The sequence below is a fragment of the Astatotilapia calliptera genome, chromosome 1, assembly GCF_964374335.1.
Source record: "Astatotilapia calliptera chromosome 1, fAstCal68.1, whole genome shotgun sequence".
NCBI classification, from domain to species: Eukaryota; Metazoa; Chordata; class Actinopteri; order Cichliformes; family Cichlidae; genus Astatotilapia; species Astatotilapia calliptera.
This window is the reverse complement of record NC_137422.1, coordinates 23,646,894-23,668,889: the sequence shown is the minus strand read 5'-3', so window position 1 is coordinate 23,668,889 and position 21,996 is coordinate 23,646,894. Positions and strand designations below refer to the sequence as shown.

The 21,996-nt window shown below is 41.0% G+C and overlaps 2 protein-coding genes across 4 annotated transcripts; one reads left to right on the top strand and one right to left on the bottom strand.

The window, feature by feature from the left end:
• The first annotated feature begins 1,394 nt into the window (after window positions 1–1,394).
• pigb (phosphatidylinositol glycan anchor biosynthesis, class B) lies at window positions 1,395–6,173 on the top strand. The gene is made up of 12 exons (XM_026169167.2): window positions 1,395–1,643; window positions 1,731–1,854; window positions 2,356–2,473; window positions 2,575–2,679; window positions 2,916–3,046; window positions 3,572–3,712; window positions 3,798–3,849; window positions 3,966–4,177; window positions 5,051–5,115; window positions 5,201–5,423; window positions 5,717–5,894; window positions 5,967–6,173. The coding sequence occupies exons 1-12, from the start codon at window positions 1,532–1,534 to the stop codon at window positions 6,078–6,080; spliced, it is 1,575 nt and encodes a 524-aa protein (XP_026024952.2). The 5' UTR covers window positions 1,395–1,531; the 3' UTR covers window positions 6,081–6,173.
• ccpg1 (cell cycle progression 1) lies at window positions 6,029–17,438 on the bottom strand. 3 transcript variants are annotated; one of them, XM_026169149.2, is made up of 11 exons: window positions 17,241–17,438; window positions 13,981–14,070; window positions 13,405–13,522; window positions 13,228–13,313; window positions 12,951–13,134; window positions 12,769–12,861; window positions 11,251–11,595; window positions 11,046–11,107; window positions 10,124–10,243; window positions 8,202–9,493; window positions 6,029–6,931 (listed from the first exon to the last, which is right to left on the bottom strand). In XM_026169149.2, exons 2-11 carry the CDS (start codon window positions 14,038–14,040, stop codon window positions 6,739–6,741), a joined length of 2,553 nt encoding a protein of 850 aa, XP_026024934.2. In that variant the 5' UTR covers window positions 14,041–14,070; window positions 17,241–17,438; the 3' UTR covers window positions 6,029–6,738. The 3 variants fall into 3 exon arrangements, with proteins under 3 accessions (XP_026024934.2, XP_026024939.2, XP_080154978.1); XM_026169154.2 differs by lacking the exon at window positions 12,769–12,861; XM_080298852.1 differs by lacking the exons at window positions 13,405–13,522; window positions 17,241–17,438 and having other exon boundaries at window positions 13,228–13,370; window positions 13,981–14,064.
• Between the last annotated feature and the right edge of the window lie 4,558 nt (window positions 17,439–21,996).

Sequence of the window (21,996 nt, the reverse complement as noted above, 5' to 3'; positions counted from 1 at the left end):
ATTCTGGCATATAAAATAAAATTATTTTTTGTGGTTATACTCACTCTTTCAAATAGATGCAAGTAAAACACAGCAAAATAAATACAATCAAAGATTCTGCTGCATTAAGTCCTGTCGCTTTTAAATCTATTTTCATCTCTCTAGCAGGAGTGGAGCCATCTGACCTTTGTCCGGTGCCACAGCAGTCATGTCAGCGGGGGGATCCGGGGCCTTGTCTGTGAATTTCACATTGCCATGTCGGTTTGCTAGGTGCTTGCTCAAGTTTAATTTTTACACTGTAGAAACACATTTTCTTCCCACACAGAGTGTACAGTGGACGCTAATGTTTTTGTCACTTTTTACAGAATCAAACTCAAAGTAATGTTAGTACTTCCAAGCTTTAAATGCAGTATTGTCATACTGTCTCCCACACTCTATATTATCGACTGTTGATCTACACACTTCTGTTGTTACAATGGACGTCGCACATTCGTATGTCATTGTCACACTCACAAACAAAATGGTTTAGTAATGCAGTAACACAGCATGCTCATGGGAAGGTAAGAGTAATCTAATTAGTTTTTTGCAATAGTAATCCCTTACTTTACTCGTTACTTGAAAAAAAAATGTAATTGCATTAATTGTACTTGTAACACATTGCTGCACATCTCTGGTGGTCAGTATCTGAAAGTAGTCCAGGGAAGGAACAGTAGTGAACTAGTGACAGAGGCATGGGCAACCAAGGCTCTCTGACGAGCTACAGAGGTGTCAGAACACCCCTGTGCATTACAGATCAATCTGATTCCCCAGTCTGATTCCCGTCTACCACCAAAAGCACCAACAACAAACTGGACCATGGAGCAATCACCTGTTTAAATGAATCATGTTTTATTTTACATCACGTGGATGGGCAGGTGTGTCCATGTTTTATCTGGTGAAAACCAGGCATCAGGATGCACTATGGGGAGAAGGCAAGTTGGTGGTGGCAGCATGATGCTTTAGACAATGTTTTGCTGGAAAACCCACATGTACCACCTACATAAGTATTGTTGCAGACCATGTACACCCTTCCATGGAAACTGCATTCCCTAATGGCTGAAGTCTGCCACAAAGCAAAACAATGAGTGTGTGGTGTTGACTTCGCCTCCAAATTCTCCTAATCTAAATCCAGTTGAGCATCTGTGAATGGATAATATATGCAACCTTAAAACAACAGGATGACAAAATAAATAAAGGAGCTTTTATTTTGAAGGCGGGGGAGAACATTTCACCGGAAGTAGACATGATTGCGGAAGCGCTCCATAGTTCATTTAGCTAACTGAAGTTAACTCACATTTATGAAGACTTTTTGGAGATGCAACAGTCTAATATGCTTGTTAAATAAACCCGAAGCTCGCTCGTCCCTGTCGGCAGGCCTGGAGCTCAGTTTTTCTTCACTTTTAAAACTGATCGTATATGTTAACTTTTTGATTGTGTGAGGAGCGAACTTACCTGCTGCAACACATCCGGGGACAGGTGAGGGGAGCTATGCCCGCAAGAGGTTTATGTGAAGATGGAGAATCTGCGCTCACGTCTGAAGTTTGGGAGCAAAGTGGAGGACGTGAAGCTGAGGAGACGTAAATCCCAGCTGTACTCCAGGCAGGAGGAGAGTCCCCTGAACATCGGTGGGGCTCTGAGATTTATCACAAACAGAAATAAAACAGATGTTCACCGCAGCTGCTCAAATGTGCTCATTTGTCTGACCTCCACAGGTGTGCTGAGCGTGACCGTGTTTTGTGTCGTGTTCAGACTGATTAACTGCCTCCTGGTTCAAACCAGCTTCGTCCCGGATGAGTACTGGCAGTCTCTGGAGGTCTCCCATAGGATGGTCTTCAAATATCCTTTTTGGGAGACACCCGTCACAGAGGGGACAGTGGATACGTGCACATTTATTCATTCATTTACTTTTATTTAATATTTTAAGCAACTTTGCTGTGTTCAAAGTCACTTAAATCACATTCCTTCCCCAATGTGATGCTCAGATTCAGCAGGTGTCTTGATCATGTCACCATGTCTAATTGCAGTTGAGTTGCTGGCCTGTGATTTGCTGATTAAATATTTGCTTTAACAGTTGAAAAGTTGCCAGTGATTGCAAATTTGGTTAGACTGTTGAGCTCTACTTTTTTGTGCTTTTCTGAACTTCCTAATTGTTGCCCCTGATACAATTCCACCAGTTAAACATTAAGAAAATAAAAAACTAAACTGAAATCTGCAAACCCCCTGTTTATGTTTATGGTTCCCAGCAGAGATACATGAAGTGACTGTTTACTGTTTTAAATCGCAAAAGGAGCTTTATGCCATTGTTATTCTATCCTGTTATAACCTTAACACAGTAACTTATGGGTATCTGACCTGGGAATGGAAGGCGGGAATAAGAGGATTCTCATATCCACTTCTCTTTGCATTCTTATATAAGATCTTACAGTTCATCAGCTACGACTCGGTTCAGCTGCTGGCAAGTTTCTTTATTATTTTCTCTCAGTAATCTTTTTTTAATGAGCATTTGAACGATTTCCTGTAGTCACGAAGTTTCTATAAACTTGTCTGGCTCTTCAGATTTGGCTTCCGCGAATTCTTCAGTCGCTTCTGGCTTCGTTTGCTGACGTGAAATTCTTCTTCCTGCTTCAAACGCTGGAAAATCAGGATGTTGCAAGATGGACAGTAGGTGGATGTATGCAGATAATGAAAGATTTGAGTGAATATAAGCAGACTGTTTTGCATGGTGACTGTGCTTGGGATTATTTTAAAGATGGAAGATGGAAACCTGCATTTTGTTCAATTCACACTGCGGTTTAAGCATAATAATAATAATAATAATAATAATAATAATAATAGTAAAAACGGCTTCAGTGCTCTGCAGTTTTCATACCTAATCCTCACTTGTCTTTCACCTCCAGTTCTTCTGTCACATGTGCTCCTGGTTTACGTGGTTCTGCTGCACCAGGACTCTGACCAACAGCATGGAGGCCACCATCACCACTCTGGCTCTTTCTTACTTTCCTCTGCCCGGGTCCAAAACACACAGCAGGTCTTGATCTTAAATAGAATTTATTCTAAAATAGATTTAAGAAACATGAAATAAATAAAAAAGGGGGAAAAAAAATCAGAAAAAGTTAAAAGTAGAAAAAAAACTGAATTAAAAAGTCAATAAAAATACATTAAAAACAAGAGAAAAAAAAATCACACACAATAATACATATCAGAAAGTATCCTTGAAGTGAACTTACACTTTTCATTTCACAGTAGTGTAAACTGTAACCTCAGCTATGCTTTAAATAAACAATAAATTAAAACCAAAACAGGCCACACCCGACTCCCCATCAGTCTGAGCCCTCCCCATCACTCCACATAACCAGAGACCAAAATAAACATCTGAAATGTAGCTTGATCAGAGTTATAAATAATAACCTCCATCTAAACTGATTGCCGGCAGTTTTAAAGCAAAGCTGTGCACAAAAGTCTCTCCTGTTGAATTATACAGAAGCGAAATGTACTTTTTATTTACCCTGATGATCTCTGTGGGGTGTTTTATATACACACTGCTGTTTTCCAGTAAGAAGTACTTGGCCCTGGTGGCCTTGGCTGTGATTATTCGCCCGACAGCCGTGATCGTCTGGTTTCCTCTGCTGTTGTATCATTTCTGGCAGGAAGACAACAAACTGAGGCTCATCACTCATCACTACATTCCCACAGGGTTCGTACTTTCAGCCTCTTCTCCTCTATAACCGTTAGCTTTACAGTGTTTTGTCTCCGGTGTATGATTGTTCTGTCATCACTAGGACGTTGGCCGTTGTCACTTCAACAGCGATTGACTGTTTTTTCTATGAGAAGGTAAAATCTGTGTGTCTCACTCACTCACACACACACACACACACACACACACACACACACACACACACACACAGCATGAAGTCGGTTGGCTGTAACGGCTCCTTTCTGTTTTCCAGTGGACACCAGTGCAGTTTAACTTCCTCAAGTTTAACATCTTGCACGGTGTGGCTGATTTCTACGGCTCTCACCCCTGGCACTGGTACCTCACTCAGGGCTTTGCCGTGGTGATCGGCCCTCATCTCCCGCTCTTTCTTCACGGTTGCATGCTCGCCTTCAAGAGATACAAAATCCTGCTGGCAGCTGTCGTCTGGACCATCGCAGTTTACAGGTGAAGCTGCAACACACACTGCTTACCTGTTCTTGTGATGCTGGCTTATGGTTATTAAACACAAATGCAGAGTTTCCTTTGCCCCTTATTTTTATTCTTTAAGAAAAAGATTAGTGTGAAATATTTGATGTCTGTTTGGACCCCGATTGGCTGCAGAGTGGAGCCTTCTATGGGTGGAGTTTCTTTCAACGCATGCATGTGTGGATTTTGGATCTGGGCGAATTGGAGGCTGTGTCTGTGGCTTTAGCTCTTTTCATGTTCTCTGGCATTTTTTTGGTGTTGCAGAGCGTGCATAGTGTGTTTGGCCCATTTAAAACATTTATGTTGGTGGTGCTCGTCAAAGAGACCTCTGCACAAATGTCACGAGCCAGATTTTTTCCAACAGAACATTGTAACTTAATTATTCACTTCACCATTCAGCTTGATTTAGAGTCTGACTCATTTATTATTTATGATACCAATTTTATTTTGGTGATTTAAAAAGTTGATAGATCAGCCAATATATATATGTGTATATATATATATATATATATATATATATATATATATATATATATATATATATATATATTTTTGCTCACCTGTTTCTGTTCTAGACATCCAGGATGTCACATAGTCAAAGAAGAGGAGAAGGGACGGAGTTTAAATTGATGGTTTAAAGATCTCTGTGCAGATTTATTTATTTTTACGCTCAACAAAACCCTTTGTTCATTTTGAGTTCTCCTAAGACATTTGCAAACGTTTTTCTTTATTTTTTTTAACAGTGTGAAACCTGTTTAAATTCCAGCTACTTGTTATGTAACAGATTCCTATAAAGCTTCCTGTGGGTCCTGGTTGGTAGACAGTCTGACCTGTTTTATTTTTTCCTTCCAGTGTGCTTCCACACAAGGAGTTCAGATTCATTTATCCAGTGCTGCCTTTCTGTATGGTCTTCTGTGGTAAGTCACGTATTCACATCAGAACTGCAGTATGTGGTCATTTCCATCCAGATGTGTTTATATAATAAACGTTTTCTTTCCACAGGGATTTCTTTGGCTCATCTGAAATCGTGGCGTCGACCTGCAGCAGCCGTCTTGTTATCGGCCAATCTTATTCCTGCTCTGTACACTGGTCTGATTCACCAGCGAGGCACTCTGGACGTCATGAACCACCTACAGCCACTTTGTGACGTAGGCAATGTCTCCACCACCCGTCCACAGCCGGATGTATTCTTTCTCATGCCTTGCCACTCAACACCCTTCTACAGGTATTTGATGTGTTTCAATAGATTTCCAAACCACTGCATTCAGTTGTTTTCATTTCACACAGCATCCCAAGTTTTCAAGATTTGGGATTGTCTCAACCTGATATTTAAGATTTATTCACTTAAAATCAGAGTTTTCAAAATAAAACACTGGAAACATGTTTTAATAATGTATCTGCTGTGGTACGAAAGATTGATTCATATAAACGTGCTTAGCTGTCCTCTGTCAGTCTTCAGAGCTCATTTCCTCGATCACATTATGATGCTATGCAGCTGATGGTCCTGTCTCCTCACAGCCACATCCACTGCCCGATTAAGATGAGATTTCTCGAGTGTCCTCCAGATCTGGGAGAGGAAGCTTACGTGGATGAAGCTGAGAGATTTTACGAGGAGCCTCTTCTCTGGTTCAGGACCTCATTCCCATACAAGTCCTCTCTGCCCACCCATCTGATCATGTTTGATGTTTTGGAAAAGGTAAGACACAAATTACATTTCTAATTTTTGCTTGCAGTGTTTTTAAGCACATTTTGTGTGTTTTCTTCACAGGAAATCTCTGTATTTTTGGAAGGGAATAACTTTGTGAGGGCAGCAAAGATATTTCACACTCATTTTCCTGAAGGAAGAGTCGGAGGAAGCATCTTTATTTATGAAAGGCACTGACAAACACTGGAACAATGGGAACTTTCTGTCCTTATGGCAAAACATGTGGGGGGGTTTTCTTTTTCAAATGGAAATAAATATTTTACACTTAAATCTTGTCATTCATTTTCAACAATTTAAATTTTCATCAATTTAAAAAAACATTTTATATACAGTTATATTTCCTCAAATGTTATTTTTTCCAGTTTTTTCCTTTTCCATCACAAGTGAAACTGTCCAGTTAAATTAAGTTAAAGGTGGAATGATAGGAAACAGCATGTGAGCTCTCACATCACACAAAGCTGTTAGTGTAGCAGCAAATTAAAACCATCAAACTGAACACAGAAACATCCAGAAGTGCCCCCCCCCCCCCCTTTTTTTTTTTTTTTAGTCTCTGCTGTTTTTAAATGAAGGTGTTGGGGCTGAAGAGGGAGGTGCTCATCAGTCTAAAATTTATCAGCCAAAATTTAAAGAATGACTCAGTTTAACATCTTAGATAAACTCAAGCTACATGTAGTTAGGCCGCGTCTTCCACTCCAACCTAATGATTTCTTCACCAAACACCAAAGAGCTGAAGGCCGTTCAGTAGCATTCAAAAGTTGTGCAAACTTACAAAAACAAAAAAGATGACTTTGCAACTAAAGTTTGTAGCCATTGTAATAAACTAGCTGAAATCGCTTCAGTATTTGGGGTCAAAGGGCATCGGGCCCAGCTCTATCTTCACGTCAGCCATGTGTCTGTCTGCGTTTCTTCCTGATCGGCTCCACTTGCGTTCGCTGTGGGGTCGAGACCGGGCTCGCTGCTGCTTACGCTGCTCCTGCTTTGTCCTCGATTCCTCCTTTGAGTCTGCCTCGGGTCCTTCAAACGGCCCACTGGATGATTCAAACACAACACAGACGAATGACATCACTGTGAGCGTGATGATATAAAGAAATTAATATGAACCGGCTGCAGCGCTGAAGAAAACAGGTTCAGTCCTCACTCAACTAACCTAACCCCAACCTTTGTGGGGGACAAAAGGTGTATTTTTTTTGTTTGTTTTCAGGTGCAAACCTGTTACCATGGCAATAGTAATTAGTGGTGACGGCACTTGGTGTGCCTCTAATAATGACCTTCACTCCCTGGCTTAAATGGACCCTGTGTAAATGCTAAAATGTAAGCAGACATCAGAATAATAGAACTGGTAGAAGATGCCACGTACTTATTCCACTATTTAAGCTTAAAGTCAGCCAGAAAAGTCAGAGGTGGACTCCAAGTACACATTTTATTGTAAAGATTCAATCAGCTTATCTAAACACCCGATGAAGGCTTGTACAACCCAATAAATCATTCATAAAACTGTTTATACACTTATCCCTGTGTTTGAATTGTATGCAGGACTAAAGGAGAAAAACCATTTATAATTTGTATGTTACACCAGTTATTTCCAGTAGATAATCAAACTACAGACATATGAATTTTGATTAAATTACTTCAGTTATTAATTTTTAGAACTACAAACAACATTCAACCAAAAAGAGGAACGATTGAAAACAGTGAAATTACATTATTTACAAGTAATTTGAGTTACAGCAATTGATTGCAATTCTTCACCAACCAGTCAGTCTCTGATGGACTGCGGTTGTTTGGAGTCTTGAGTTCCACCCACCAGGTGACCTGTGCAATCGCCTTGTGCTCAAAAAGTTGCACAAGTAACAATTTGCAGTCAGTTGCAAGAAAAGAAAAGAAAAAAGTAATGAAAAAAATGAGCTGACCTTCATAGTTTTACTCTAGTGTGACTATTGAGCCATTTTTTTGCTTCCTTACAGTTATCGAGCCACCTTTGATGAGCTCCGCCCCATTTTCCTGTCAGCGTGAGGCTGTAAAAGTGTCTGAGCGCTCTAGTTTGATTATTACTGTTTATTGAACATTTAGAGGAGCTGGCTTTATTTTTAAAGGTCTGTTTTTATTTTAGTTATTTTTCACACATTTTTAGTTTAGATCACTATAACAGCTTCACTTGGACTGTTTCCGAGAAATTTGGTGGATTTTTTTTGTAAATTTATGACTTTAATCTAGAATTTATTTTCACCCATCCAGAACTTTTATAAATTATTCAGACGCAACCTAACAATAAATTAAAGGATCTTTCTGGACGCTCACCTCGGGCTGTAACTCTTTGTGTTTGTTTCTCCAAAGAAGTGCCTGTAGATGTAGTCATCAACATCCCCGAAAGCGTCATCATCGAGGCCGTGGTACTTGCGCATGTCTGCGAGAAAGTTTTCAACCCCGCTCACAAAGTCTGTGAACAGCATCTGGTCGTGAATGAACACTCCGTTGCAGAAGAAGTTGTTGATGAACGTCTCCAGCTCCTTCCAATGGTGGAAGTGGTCGACCTCCTGCTGCAGGTAGCTCTGCAGCAGCTTGTGAAACTCGTCAGCTCTGATTGGCTCTGTGGCTTTGTTGAAGAGCCTGGTGGATTCCTGGTAGGCACAGTCGAAAACCCCGGAGCATCCCTTCATGTGGGCTTTGTGAGCGTTTTGTTCCCAGTCCTGGTGAACTTTGTCTCCTGACTTCCGGGTGTTGTGGCCAGAGTCGTGTTTGTGTCGTTGATGAGGCTTGTGGGATCTGTGCTGCCACGACTCCCTTGTATTCTTCTCATTGCTTCTCTGTTTATAAAGCCCTCGGGCTTTATTGATGAAGGTTGAGGCAGAATCCTTGAAATGTCTGAAAGTGGATTTGACAGAGTCAGAGAACTTCCTCAGGTTCTCCTTCACGGCCTCTTTGGCTTTTTTAATCTGCTCCTTGTGGTGGTGTACGAACTCCTTGGTGGAGTTCTTCACAGCATCAAACGTCTCCTTCACTTTTCCCGCCATGCCATGCTTTGGTTTTTTCACTTTGGGCTCTGTGTCTCCTTTGGCTCTTTCCTCTTTGGTCTCCACATACAGCCGCTCCCACAGGTCAGAGCGCTGCTGCTCAAAGCTCAGCCTCTTCTCCAGCTCCATCAGGCGGGACTGCAGCTCCTCCGCCTCTGAACCCAATTCCTTTCCGGCTCCTGGGAATCGACTTCTCAGTTGACTTAGCTCTCTCCTCAGCTCATCTGTGACCTTCCTCTCTTTGTCAAATTTCTTTCTCAGCGTCTGTGTTTCGACCATCATGTTAGTCAGCTGGCCGTGGAAGCTTCTGGTCACCTGCTTCTCTTCCTCCAGCTGCTCTTTCAGGTTCTGGTTTTCTGACAGCAGCAAGTCGGCTCCTTCTTCCATCGATTCCAGATCTCTGATCTTAGAGTGCAGACTCTTCAGCTCCTCCTGTAAGGCTGACAACGACATCTCTTCTCGCTGCAGAGAGCTTTTCAGCAGCTGGTTCTCAGCTGCTAACTTCTGCTGCTGAGACACCATGTTAGTGTTCTCCTCCTCCTTCTGTTTCAGCAACATTTCCAACTTATCTCTCTGGGTCTTGATGGGAAAAAGAGGAACAGACATAAGATTGCATATGCTGTGATTACCTGAAGCAGTGCATTCACTAAAATCATTCAATATTTCAACAATAAAACAAAATATTTAGTATTTCTATTTTTAAATACCAGAAAAACGCAACCAAGTGTGGTGGAGGAATAATTCTTCTTGCATAGAAACACCCTGTTCTTCTACTGGGTTTGCAGAAATCAAGTGAAAAGTGTACGCAGCAACAAAAACATTATGATCCAGATTTGGGGGGGGGGGGTTATAGAGCTGATCAGCACGTCCTGATCAGCTCTATAACCCCAAATCCCCATATATGCTGTCACGTTGTCAGAAAGAATTATCACATGTTTTCATGTGCACCATCACAAGAGTAAGTGATGTCATTTTCCTGGGTTTTTTTTTTTTAATTTTTTAAAAATTTTAAGAGATACAGATTTGGCATTTGTGTATCTGGAAAAATGTGTACATTTTTTTATTTATTTATGTAGGTATTATTACATACATATACATAACCCCGGGATATAAAGTTTGTATTGATGTATATTAAGTTAAAATGCTCAAAATAAAATGCGAAGTGGCTCTGACAGAATATTATAAACTTGGAGTGTCACCATCAGTTACCTGAACATGAGCCTGTTTCAGAATGAGCTCCTGGTTCTCGTTCCTAATACTCTCAAGCTCCATGAGCAATGGAATTTGGTCGTCATGCATTTCTTCCATGCCATACTCGAACAACTCTTCCTAAGTGAGAAAAAGAAGTAAAACAAGCCCATCAAAGTCCTGCTTATGGCTCCTCCATCTTTTAATTTTTTTTATCTATCTAAGATGAATATGGTTCATGGGAGCTGAAGCTCAATACCCAGATGGTTGTTGGTTCTATATTTTTTTCACATCTTATAAGAGCAGAGGTGTCCAACATGAGGCCTGAGGCCAGATTTATAAAGTGGGAAACAGCAGTGAAATCATTAAGTACTATTAAATGTCTTTCACTTTGACTTCTGGTTCCAGATTTATTAAAATCTCAGCTCTGGTTGAAGTGAACTTTTTCACAGTGTATAAAGTTATAAGTTAAGAAATATGCAGCAGTGTTTTGTTTTAATGCCCCACTTCAGATTAAATTTGGACTGAACTAAAAAGAGTTTGACACCCCTGTATAAGAGGAAGGTAAATATCCACATTTAGTCTTTACGACTGTGAGTTTCTGTTACACTAGTACCAACTCAGCTCGACTAGGTTTTTAGCATTTTCCATTAGGTGGTAGTACCTGATATCAGATACTCTTTTAGTACCTACTCAGCCAGGGATCCAAGCAATCTGAGTCTGACTTTTGGTAAATTCTAATGCTTTTTTTACTGCACAATTGTAGATCAAATTCATACACACAACAGCATTATGAAGGATTTAAGAATAAAAGCAAATAAAGTGATAAATGATCCATGTAAGAAGTTACAAAAATCAAAAGCACGGCACAGAAATTCATGATTACTGTTCTACCAAAAATAATAAAATTACTCCTCGAGTCGGGACCTGTGTAGTCACTGACCTGGGATGTAAGGTCCATCACATAGTCATCATCAAAGAGCTTCTTTTTCATCTCGTATTTCTCTGTAAGTGAAAGTTTTTACACGTTAGTTCCACAGCCTACAGTAGACAGGAAACAGGTGGAACCACATGAGCTACAGTACATCCCTAAAGTTGAGGTCCAAGAAAACTTTCTGCATTTATCCCAGTAAAGCTGGACTACTCACCATAGAAGTGACCCAAACACAGGAAGGCAGCTATTACGACAGTGATGAGGATCGACGTTTTGAAGATGCTGCTGTTTTGGACTCTCTCTTCAACATCCCGAGCAGCTCTTCTCACTTCAGTCTCCTCCTCCTCTTGCTGCTGCTTCTGTTCTTTAACCTCCTGCTCCCCTTTATCATCATCATCACTTGGGCGAGATTCCAACACAGCCTCGTCCTCTGGGTCAGTCACGGTGTTTGTGGTACTCCTCCTCAACCTTCGTCTTCGTACAACAGTGCTGGCGCTGCGTCCAGCCTCGTCCTCGCTGCTGCTCGAGTTTGTCACCGCTGGCGGCTGCACTGGGAAAACTACGGTTAAAAAATGAGAAGTTTTACATGAAGAGAGGAAAAAAAGCACAAAACAAGAAACAGCACACATGCAAACGGTTTCAAAAAGCAGGCATTGGTGCAGTTAATCATGCAGGCAACAAGCCTCTGTCAGTGCGCCCCAGGGTGGCTGTGGCTACAATGTAGCTTGCCATCACCAGTGTGTGAATGGGTGGATGACTGAAAGTGTAAAGTGCTTTGGGGTCCTCAGGGACTAGTAAAGCGCTATATAAATACCATTTACTGGCAGTGAGACCCCTGATCCATTTGTACACTGTGGGCCACATATAGCTCATTTGAATCTTACATGGGCTGAACCAGTGACACTGCCCTGAAGTCTAACTACACCTTTAATGGACAGTTGCACCTGAGTACTACTTGTTGGCCCCTGTCATATTACCTTAAAGCCACAGTGGATGCTCTAGCTCACTGGTTTAGCTTGCTTGAGAACCGGTATATAAGCCAGCACTAACAAAAACAAAGCTTAGAACTCTTTGTTTAATCAGAGATTTGCTTTCCTCGGTTGCTGTGTTTGAAAAACACAAGCATACACACTTATCTACCAATTCCTAAAAAGAAAGAACTAATTTAAAGGACACTACTTCTCTGGTGCTACTCCAGAGACTGTTCCTGCATTCACATTCAGAAAACTACAGAGTTGAGTCTACAGTACCACTGATTACAGACAGTTTGGCAGCCTGGACCTGGCTATCCCGATCTCACGGTTTTGTAACCAAATGGGAGGAACGAGGCAGATCTGACTAAGAAACTAAGGAATACTGCAGTCATTTAAAGGCAGCCATACCGCAAGACATTTTAACTGTTCTGGTACCATAATTCACAAGATAAACACCCCTGTGTGTTAAAAATGTATACCACACAAACCAGATGAGACTTTAAATGTAGTTTGAAACCCTCTCCACTGTCTATGCTTTACATACAGGCTATTGTTATTATCTCACTTCTCCACACAGAAAAATTAAATAAATAAATCAAAGTATTTGACTCCTCATATTTGCTCAGGCACACAGGCTTTAAACTGTCTGACAGCATCTCATCACCTCACAGTGATTCAGCTGCATCAGGATTAGTTTCGAGCGCTGCTCACCAAGCTAAGCATCAAATCAGAGTCACTGCATTTTCAAATCAGGCCACCTGGAAAAGAGCGGCCACCGGTCAGCTGACTTCTCAGACGGCTGCTTAAGTTCATCAGAGTCTGTGGAAGTTTCCAGTGACTCAACAACAAACCTGCTTTGGCAAACAGGAGAAATGTTTGTGTTGTTGTTTTAATGTTGGTAATAAAATCAGCTGTCTTTAGTGTGTGCGCGCCGTCCTACCGGTCTCTGCAGCACTGAAGGCGTACTGGCTGCTGCAGGAGGTGCCGAGGTAAAGATCTTCATGGACGGCTGCCTCTTCTTCCACTTCGGCATGCTCCCCCTCCTTCAAGTCTGGCAGAGTCACGATGTCGGAGAGGTCGCTGGAGGACAGCACGGGCTCTTTCCCTGCAGCTTCGTCTCCGACCTGCAGACGATACAATGAAGACAAGTTATACAGCGAGAAGAAGGGACGAGGCTCTGGATTAATTATTCCGGGGACATTTTCATGTCCTCTCACCTCTGAGGCGTTCAGTGTCTCATCTAAAGTTTGTTCTCCCAGAGTGTTGTCCAGTGAATCAGCAGTCCTTTCTTCTGCACACACAGCTGTCAATGTGAACATAAATGTGTGTTGTGTCAAACAAACTCCAATCAAAGTCACATCTGGATAAAAAAAAAGAAGAAGAAGGAGCTTTACCAGCTGATACTGATGTCTGAACATCCTGCGCCTCTGGTTCTTGCACCAGAGGGCGCTCTAACAGCTCAGCTCCGTACTCCACTGCTGTCTCGGATCCCAAAGTCTCAATATCTGAACCCTGCAAACACAAACGTTCAAAAACCAAACACACAGGATGAACTTCATTGAACTTTCTTTATAAATACCTGACCGTAATTAACTATTCAGAAAAGGACAATTTAATGATGAATTATAGCTGTAACTGACCAGCTATAGCAAAAAGTTGAAGGTTTTATCAATGAAGAAAAATATTTTAAATTTTTCTTGTTAATGAGGAAAAAAAACTAAGCATAAACAGGCTAGTGCTGTCAGTGTCGGCAAACTCTGGTTTACAGTTAAAGTTGTTTATCTTGTAAAACTCTAAAATAAACTTGAAGAAAGAACACAGGAAACTGTAATGTAGCATATCTCTTCAACATGTTCAACAATTCATTGACATTTTATACTTAATGACCCATGCAGACCTGATTAAAATGATAAAAACCATAAGACAACAAGTGGTAAGGATAAAGGATAAACAGAGGAAAGGATTTATACCTCATTACTAATAATAGTCCAGCCACAGGAGGACTCTGCATCGCTGGAGGTCTCTGACATTTCTGTCAGCTGTCAGCAGCACACAGACGTCTGGAGGAGAGAAGAAGAACACCTGAACTTGACTGAGCATCATTTTCAAATTTACAATAAAATTGTTTTCAGAAGCTTTACACAAGTAAAAGTAGAAAACCAGCACTGGAAAAATATTACGTTCAAAGTAAGTCTAGTAATAAAAGTAAACAAATAAAATATGTATGTAAATTCAGAAAATTTAGATAAAGTAAAGGCACTCACTGGAGAAAAATAGCTCCTGAGTTTCTTATATCGTTATGCTTTTATCAGACATACAGAAATATAAAAGCAGAGTTTGGTTTTTGTAGATGATGAAAGTCGAGTCCATTTTCTAATATATCAACCTGCAACTAACTATAATGATCTGCTGATTATGTTTCCAATAAATTAATTACTTAGTTCCTAAAACTTCAGAAAATACTTTATATTTCTGTATTAAATCGACACTGTAAGTTAATGTGATCACAGCAACTGTGACTGACTGCTGCCATTTCTGATATCAACTTGAAGAGAGAAACACTGCCGCCAGCTGCAGAGCGACGCAGGTACACCAGACAGATAAGTGCAAATGCTGCCAACGGCATCAGCCTCTTGACTGGGCTATGTTGTAGGCTGAATTTCACATTGATATGTTGTCCAAATAACACCTTAAATCTCCCTTAATTTTCAAAATTACTGAAGGTTAAAATGAGCAAAAGTAGCGAATTTTAAAAGCTGGAAGGAAGAAATGTACAAATATTAACCAAGCAACCAAAAAACAATTATACAACCAATACCACAATATTGTCCTCTGAAATAACGTGTAGGTCTGAAATAAAGTAAATAAATCCTCCAGTTTTTCCACTTCGATGCAGCACTCAAGTTCTTTTTTTATGTTGCACCGTCTTTCCCATCCCACCCATAAACAGAAACCTAAGCTGCTGAGAAAAACACTTTAAGCTTGTTCAGAAGTCACGCAGGGATCAATTAAACGCTTCAGCACCACCACCCACACCCAGCTACAGGCATGAGTAGGGTGTGGGTTTTCACAGGGATAGCAAAATAAATACACATAACAGTCTAACAGTGCAGGCAGTGACACCAACAGCTGCACAAATCACTGAGTTATTATTTCTATCTGACTTAGACTATGCCTGCTGTTCAGCCTCTTGTAGTGAAAGGCAAAGTGAGATGTGCAGGTGAGAGTGGCACAGCATGCAATTAAACTTCTATCAATCACTGCACATCCTGTTTATACAGCAGGGACTACTTTCACTCCATTTTATCACCAAGCTACATATAAAGAAAAAAACCAAACCCCCACACATCAGTTAAATAAATTCATCCACCCATCACGCGGCACTCGGCTGACCGGTGGTGTCACTTTACATTCGACTGCCAGACTGCTGCAGCAGTGGAGCTCCCGCTGAGCTCCACCTACACCTGAGACAATATGTTGTAGTGAAAAGATGAGCAAGACCTGTATGCCACAAAAAATTCACAGCAGGCCTGTCCAACTCATTTTCGTTTGTAGATCTGACTGTAACACGCGAAAGAGCTTTCTGCTCGTCTCCTCCTGCACCATTAGGAGCTTTGCACACAGATACATCTTAGGCTCCAGAAGGTTCTTATCTAGATGTTAACATGTTGCCTAGAAACCATGTAGCAACAGCTTAAAATGATCTGTTTTTAGTATTTAAGCACTTATCAACACCTTATAAAAGAACTGTACATTCTTTTTATTTATCAACAAAAATATCTTATTCATATCCACAAAAGTTGAATTATGCACAATATAGTATGTTGTCCTCAAGTTGCCTGGCAACCACCCTGCATTGGGTTAAGTGGCCTGTTTATAGTCTTTAGATCTGGGGTGACCAACTCCAGTCCTCGAGGGCTACCATCCTGCAGCTTTTAGATGCATCCCAACACAGCCGAATTACCTCTTCAGCATGCCATGACGTTTGGCAAAGGTCTGTTATGAAGCCATTCATTTGGTTCAGGTGTGTCAAAACAAGGATGCAACTAAAAGCTGCATGAAGGTAGCCCTCGAGGACTGGAGTTGGTGACCCCTGCTTTAGATACAGGGTTTTTAAGACTGATACCAGTTCTCAGTGATTTAAAAATCCAATATTTACTCATATCAGCCTAATTATTACTGAACATTGTTCTGCGTAGATCAGCTGTTTTTCGTCAGGACACGGAAGGCAAGCAGTGGTTGACTTGTCAAATCTAGAAAAACCAGACAAACTAACATGAATCAGTCATAAGTCACAAAACTCATTTGTTATTTACCGACCATTTACCCGTCTGCAACGTGCCCTCTGATGGGCACACTATTAAACATCAACATCACAATATAGTTGCGAGCAAGGTTATAATAACTAAAACTAAATATGCATAATGGCAAAGAGGCCAGCAGAAAGTACAACAAAAGTTAGTTAATAGTTTTATAAAGTTTTAAAAGTGGTCAAATAGGACTGGGTTGATTATAATGCAGAACACTGACCTGATACAATAAGACAGAGTCATAAAGATACTTGGATAACAGCTAATTTCTTTATTGTATATACATAAATCCTGTAAACTACAGCCTGTATATAAACACAGATATTAGTCATAAAAAAAATCAGACAGAAACATGAGTAATCACTTTTTGGCACGAAACCTCATTGGAGTCTTGTTGTGGCATCCCTAGATCTACGCGGTACTGTGATAATACCGTTATAACCCCTAACTTTGGCAGTCTCAAACTCCTCTCCCCGAATCCAGTTACATGCCCCCCCTGTCGATGTGTTGTAACCGCAGCTAATGCCTTTTTTTACAGCTGGTCACGAGCTGATACCTGGCAGTGTAAACAAACAGAGGAACCAGCGCCCTCTGGCGGTGAAGGCTAGAAGACGATGCCAACCAGCGCGCGGCCTCACGCTGAAAAAAAAGCCGCTGTTTACGTCTCTAACGGACAAATTTGCGGTTAAACCTGCAGCAGCTACGGGCAGCGAACACCAGCTTCGTCCGCTGACATCAAATAACCGCATTTGGCGTCAGTTTCGCTGTTACTGAACTAACTTCAGAGGCTTGTTATTACCGTCACCTCTATAAACGTCGTCGGAACGTATAATTGAAACCGTCTCGAGACTATCCGTTATTTTTAACAGTCGTTTAACATCACTGCAACCTAGAGTATGACGATAAGTGCCTAAACTCACCAGTGTTTTGTTCCTGGCGGCGAGACAGCTGTTTGCAAGAAGCTCCACAGTTATTGCAGTATATGCCCGAGCCAGTTTATCCGTTGACGCTGCGTAACCGACCAGTGGGAGGGAAGTGTAGTTTTAAAGGGTTTAGCTGGACACGCGGCGCAATGTCTTCTGCGACACCCGAAACTACATATCCCATGGGTCAGCTCGGCGGCCAAACAAACTCGGCGAGGGTGGAGCGAAAATCCCCGTGCGGCTGCGAAAAAGAAAAAAACATAAACAAGGAAGCGTGACGAAGCACCGACACAGTAACAGCAACGAGGGCGGAGACACGTCGATGAAGAGCTTTTCAAATGAGTGTTTTATATGTTTAGATGTGCAGCCTAAGCAGAACATTAAATAAGCAAAACGCCATACCTGAAAACTTTAACTGAACACACGTGGTCGTTGTTGTTGTGAGCTCAAATTCCCTGTCTCTTGCAAAAGACTTAATGAATACATAATATGTTGCTCGACTGGTTTGGGAAAACATGGTGTTGCAATCTAACAAATACTAAACAGCTGCAACTGTACTCGAAGAAGAAGAAGATAATAGTTTGTAAGAGGGGAAGAAAAGGTAAAGAAAGAGAATGCTTGAACATTTGTTCATGTTCCTGTAAAGCTTAACAGGTCTGTCAGTAACTACCGACACGTGTATGTGTGTGTTATTGTGTTATACATATATATTATGAGCAGGGCAAATAGGCTTACAACACACTATTAAGAACAATAACAACAACAACAACAGCAATACAAATAAAAACCAGAGCTAGAATAGCAATATGAAACTAGACAATGTCGTTTCTGGAGAAATTGCAGTGACATTTTTGCTACTTGGTCTGTGGCTTGTTACTCAAACCTCTAAGGTAAATAAGTTGTTAACAGCAGCTGCTAGTTGCATCATAAGAAGCTCAATAAGTAAGTAGGTGGCTATATATATATATATTTATATATATATATATAAATATACATAATTATCACGTTCGTACAATATAATATTTATATTGTACGAACGTGATAATATGTATCTTGTAATAACGTGATATTATGTTGTTCAAACGTGAATAGTATATTGTACAAACAGGAAAAGTATCTTGTTAGAACAATAAACCTTTCACGTTATAACGTGATACACTTTTTCTTTTGCCTGGGTGGCAGCTCTACGCTTCCGTAGTACTCTGAGCCACAAACCACACAAATTAAAATGAATCAGTTGTGAAGAATCGTTTCTGTTTGCTTTCATGTTAAAGTCACAACACTTACTTGTTATTTACAGACTATTTACCGGGTTGTAGTTTTAAGTAAGACTGTATGTTTGAGATTTTAGTGATATTGTGCAAATGCAAGAAAAAGAAGTCCAACATTGAAGGACATATTCTGGTCAAAAATAACTCCAAGACTCCACAGTGTTCCTGGAGCCCAGCATCTGGTTAAACACCATGTTTGTAAGATGTTTAGGGCCAAGTGTAACCTAAAGTTTTATCAGAATTTACAAGCAGAAAATTGGCTAGGGATGGGTATCGTTTAGGTTTAGGTATCCGATACCGGTGCCAAATCGGTACTTTTGAAACGGTGCCGGTGCTCAAACGGTGCTCAAACCGGTGCTTAAAGAATGGAGAACACAAAATTGGTCCAAAAACCTCTCATGTTCAGCTGTTTTTTGTAAAAAGATAACAATGTTAGCCTTTTCTGCAGCTATGGGGCATATATGGTATCACTCTTGGCTGGAAGCAGTGCTTAAAAACTTTATCCAAAAACCTCTCATGTTTAGCCGTTTCCCTCTTTTTCTTTGGTCATTTTAGCCTTTTTGGCCAGGGTGAAGGGAGTATCTGCCATCAAACAAGAAGACAGACGCATGTAGCTATGATGATGTTTGCTAGTTCACCTTACATGCATTAATGTAATAACGTGGTTAGCCTACTCAATGTAAATCACACACGAACAACATTAAGCTACTCACGCAGAGAAGAACGGCTGCTGCTGCATCATCATCCGTCATCATTTCTGCTACACTGGCAGGGCTAGGGGCCAGGACTCTACTCTTCGTGTTTTTGGGGATGTTGGTAACTCTGGGTCTGATAACAGGCAACCCAGTAGATGCGCTTGGTGTGAGGTCTCGCAGCAAGCTATCAAATACAGCGCATTTCTTGGCTTTTAAAAAAACCCGCTATGCGTTGCCAGGTGTTTCATCGGATTTGAGGTGTTACCTCCTTTGACAGTATCACAGTATGGCGTTATTTTTGTGCCACTATTCTGAGCGCACGTAAAAAAAATTGCAGGTGCAAGTGTTGCATTTTGAGGAGAAATTTATTTTGAGCGAAGAAAAGCTGAATTTGAGTGAACAAAATTCATTGCTGCGTGCAAAAAATGTATTTCAGTGTTTGCTATTATCCACACACACAATAGCAGCCCCTCTCGCTCAGTTTTTGCACTTGCGCTCGCTCGCAATGTGTCGCTCGCGCTCTCAACATTTCAGCCCGTGTGCGCTCAACTCGTTCTGTACACCGTTATATTTGTGCCACAAAACCAGCCAATCACAGACTTGGATGCAAAAAAAATCTGATTGGCTGTTTTCGTCTCCAACCAGCTCGAAATGACGAAATGCAATATCCCAGAATCCATTTCGTCCAAAGCTCAAACGAGGCAGTGGCGGAGGAACACAGAGTGGCAGAGTTTGAAATATTACTCTTTGTGGGTCACAAAATAAACTTTTAAGATATTTTCATGCGAGAATGGTGCTGTGTAAACTTCTAATATCTGCTCGATTTATCAAGACATCACATATTTGCATAAGTGCTCTAACGTTTTTGGAGATGCCTGTTACCCACCAGCTGACCGAATACCTGGACTGGCCATTGGGCATTTACCCGGCATTTGCCCGGTGGGCCAATGGTGATTTTTCATTTTTATGTTAGTTTGTTTGTTTTTGTAATGGTATAAACAATGAAAGGTGGTGGATTAGCCAGCTGGTAATAATCAACTCTGGGCTGGACCAATTACAATACATCCGTATTGAGGGGAAAAGACTTCAGCGAGAATAAAAAAGACACAAAGCTGGAGTTATTCTGTGTCTTAGCTGCCTCTTCTCTCCTCATTCTCTCTCCCTCCCTCTCCTGTTGCTACTTCAATCATGAAACTGATCAATGATCAGCTGATCGTCTCTCTTGTTTGTTTATCTCCCACTTTGCGCCAGAAACAGGAAACCAGCGGATGTTGCGCTAAACAACAACAGCAGCACGTTCAAAATTGATCAGCTGTTGTTAGAATTTATTTAAAATTAATTTCTAGTATCAGCTGATGTTTGCTGGAGCCACAGCTGTAAAGCTGGAAACATGAAGGTGATACAAATCATACATATATACCAACAAAACAGTGTACATCACTGTCACAACAGCGTTTGTTTTCGTTCAAAGGCTTTATGGTTTTTCCAATAATACCTGGTGGTGTAGTCGGTGATTTTTTTGTCAGTTCAGCCTTATATATTATGTTTAACCCGAGTTCCCACCCGGTCAGCTGGTGGGTAACAGGCATCTCCGAAAACGTTGGAGCACTTATGCAAATATGTGATGTCTTGATAAATCGAGCAGATATTTGAAGTTCACACAGCTACATTCTAACATGAAAATATCTTAAAAGTTTATTTTGTGTCCCAGAAAGAGTAATATTTCAAACTCCGCCACTCTGTGTTCCTCCGCCACTGCCTCGTTTGAGCTTTGGACGAAATGGATTCTGGGATATTGCATTTCGTCCTTTCGAGCTGATTGGAGACAAAAACAGCCAATCAGATTTTTTTGCATCCAAGTCTGTGATTGGCTGGTTTTGTGGCACAAATATAACGGTGTACAGAAAGAGTTGAGCGTGCACAGGCAGAAATGTTGAGAGCGTGAGCGATACATTGCGAGCGCAAATACAAAAACTGAGCGAGAGGGGCTGCTATTGTGCGTGTGTATATGGATAATAGCAAACACGGATATACATTTTTTGCATGCAGCAATGAATTTTGTTCACTCAAATTCAGCTTTTCTTCGCTCAAAATAAATTTCTCCTCAAAATGCAACACTTGCACCTGCAAACCTTTTTTACGTGCGCTCAGAATAGTGGCACAAAAATAACGCCATACGTATCAGCTTAAAGCACTTGTTGCTGCTGAGTTTGCATATTTTGCTGTGAAGTACAGCCAGACTTTTGACCGCTTCGCCTTGGACATTTTTAATCTGTAGCTCTGCTCTAAAAGAACGTACGTACCTGGCCCCGCCTACTATCCTCGGAAACGTAAAATGATTGGCTAGAAGTGTATCACAGCTCAGGAAAAACAAGCACCGAAATAAAGCACCTAAATGTGCGCTGCTTTTCGGTCTGGTTACTACAGTTTATGTCAGAACCGGTACCCATCCCTAAAATTGGCAGTCATTCAGGTCTTTGTATCTTTAAGACATTGCTGCAGTTTAACTAATTGGTGTGTGTTATCTAGCTAATTGGTGTGTGTTATCTAGCTTCACGGACAGATAAAGTTGGGTATCATCTGCATAGCAGGGAAAATTTATGCCATACCTTCTAATGATACTGTCTAAGGCAGCCTTCCCCAACCCCTGGGCCGCGGACTGGTACCGGGCCGCGAGAGTTGAAGCTCGGGTGTGAAATTTATGGTTTTCAGGGGTTTTATCGTTAACTCGGTTTCCCTGGGTCTTTCCCGTGTTGTAGTTGTGTGTCTTATTTTGAAAGAAATATT

What these genes read in the sequence shown, in the direction of transcription:
- pigb (XM_026169167.2), top strand. Translation starts at nt 1,532, where the DNA reads ATGGAGAATCTGCGCTCACGTCTGAAGTTTGGGAGCAAAGTGGAGGAC. An exon ending in TCCCATAGGATGGTCTTCAA is followed by an intron (nt 1,855 to 2,355) that starts ATATCCTTTTTG and finishes TAACACAGTAAC; the next exon opens with TTATGGGTATCTGACCTGGG. An exon ending in TTTCTGTATGGTCTTCTGTG is followed by an intron (nt 5,116 to 5,200) that starts GTAAGTCACGTA and finishes TTCTTTCCACAG; the next exon opens with GGATTTCTTTGGCTCATCTG.
- ccpg1 (XM_026169149.2), bottom strand. Translation starts at nt 14,040, where the DNA reads ATGTCAGAGACCTCCAGCGATGCAGAGTCCTCCTGTGGCTGGACTATT. An exon ending in TGATGGACCTTACATCCCAG is followed by an intron (nt 10,244 to 11,045) that starts GTCAGTGACTAC and finishes TTTCTCACTTAG; the next exon opens with GAAGAGTTGTTCGAGTATGG. An exon ending in TGAAACAGGCTCATGTTCAG is followed by an intron (nt 9,494 to 10,123) that starts GTAACTGATGGT and finishes TTTCCCATCAAG; the next exon opens with ACCCAGAGAGATAAGTTGGA.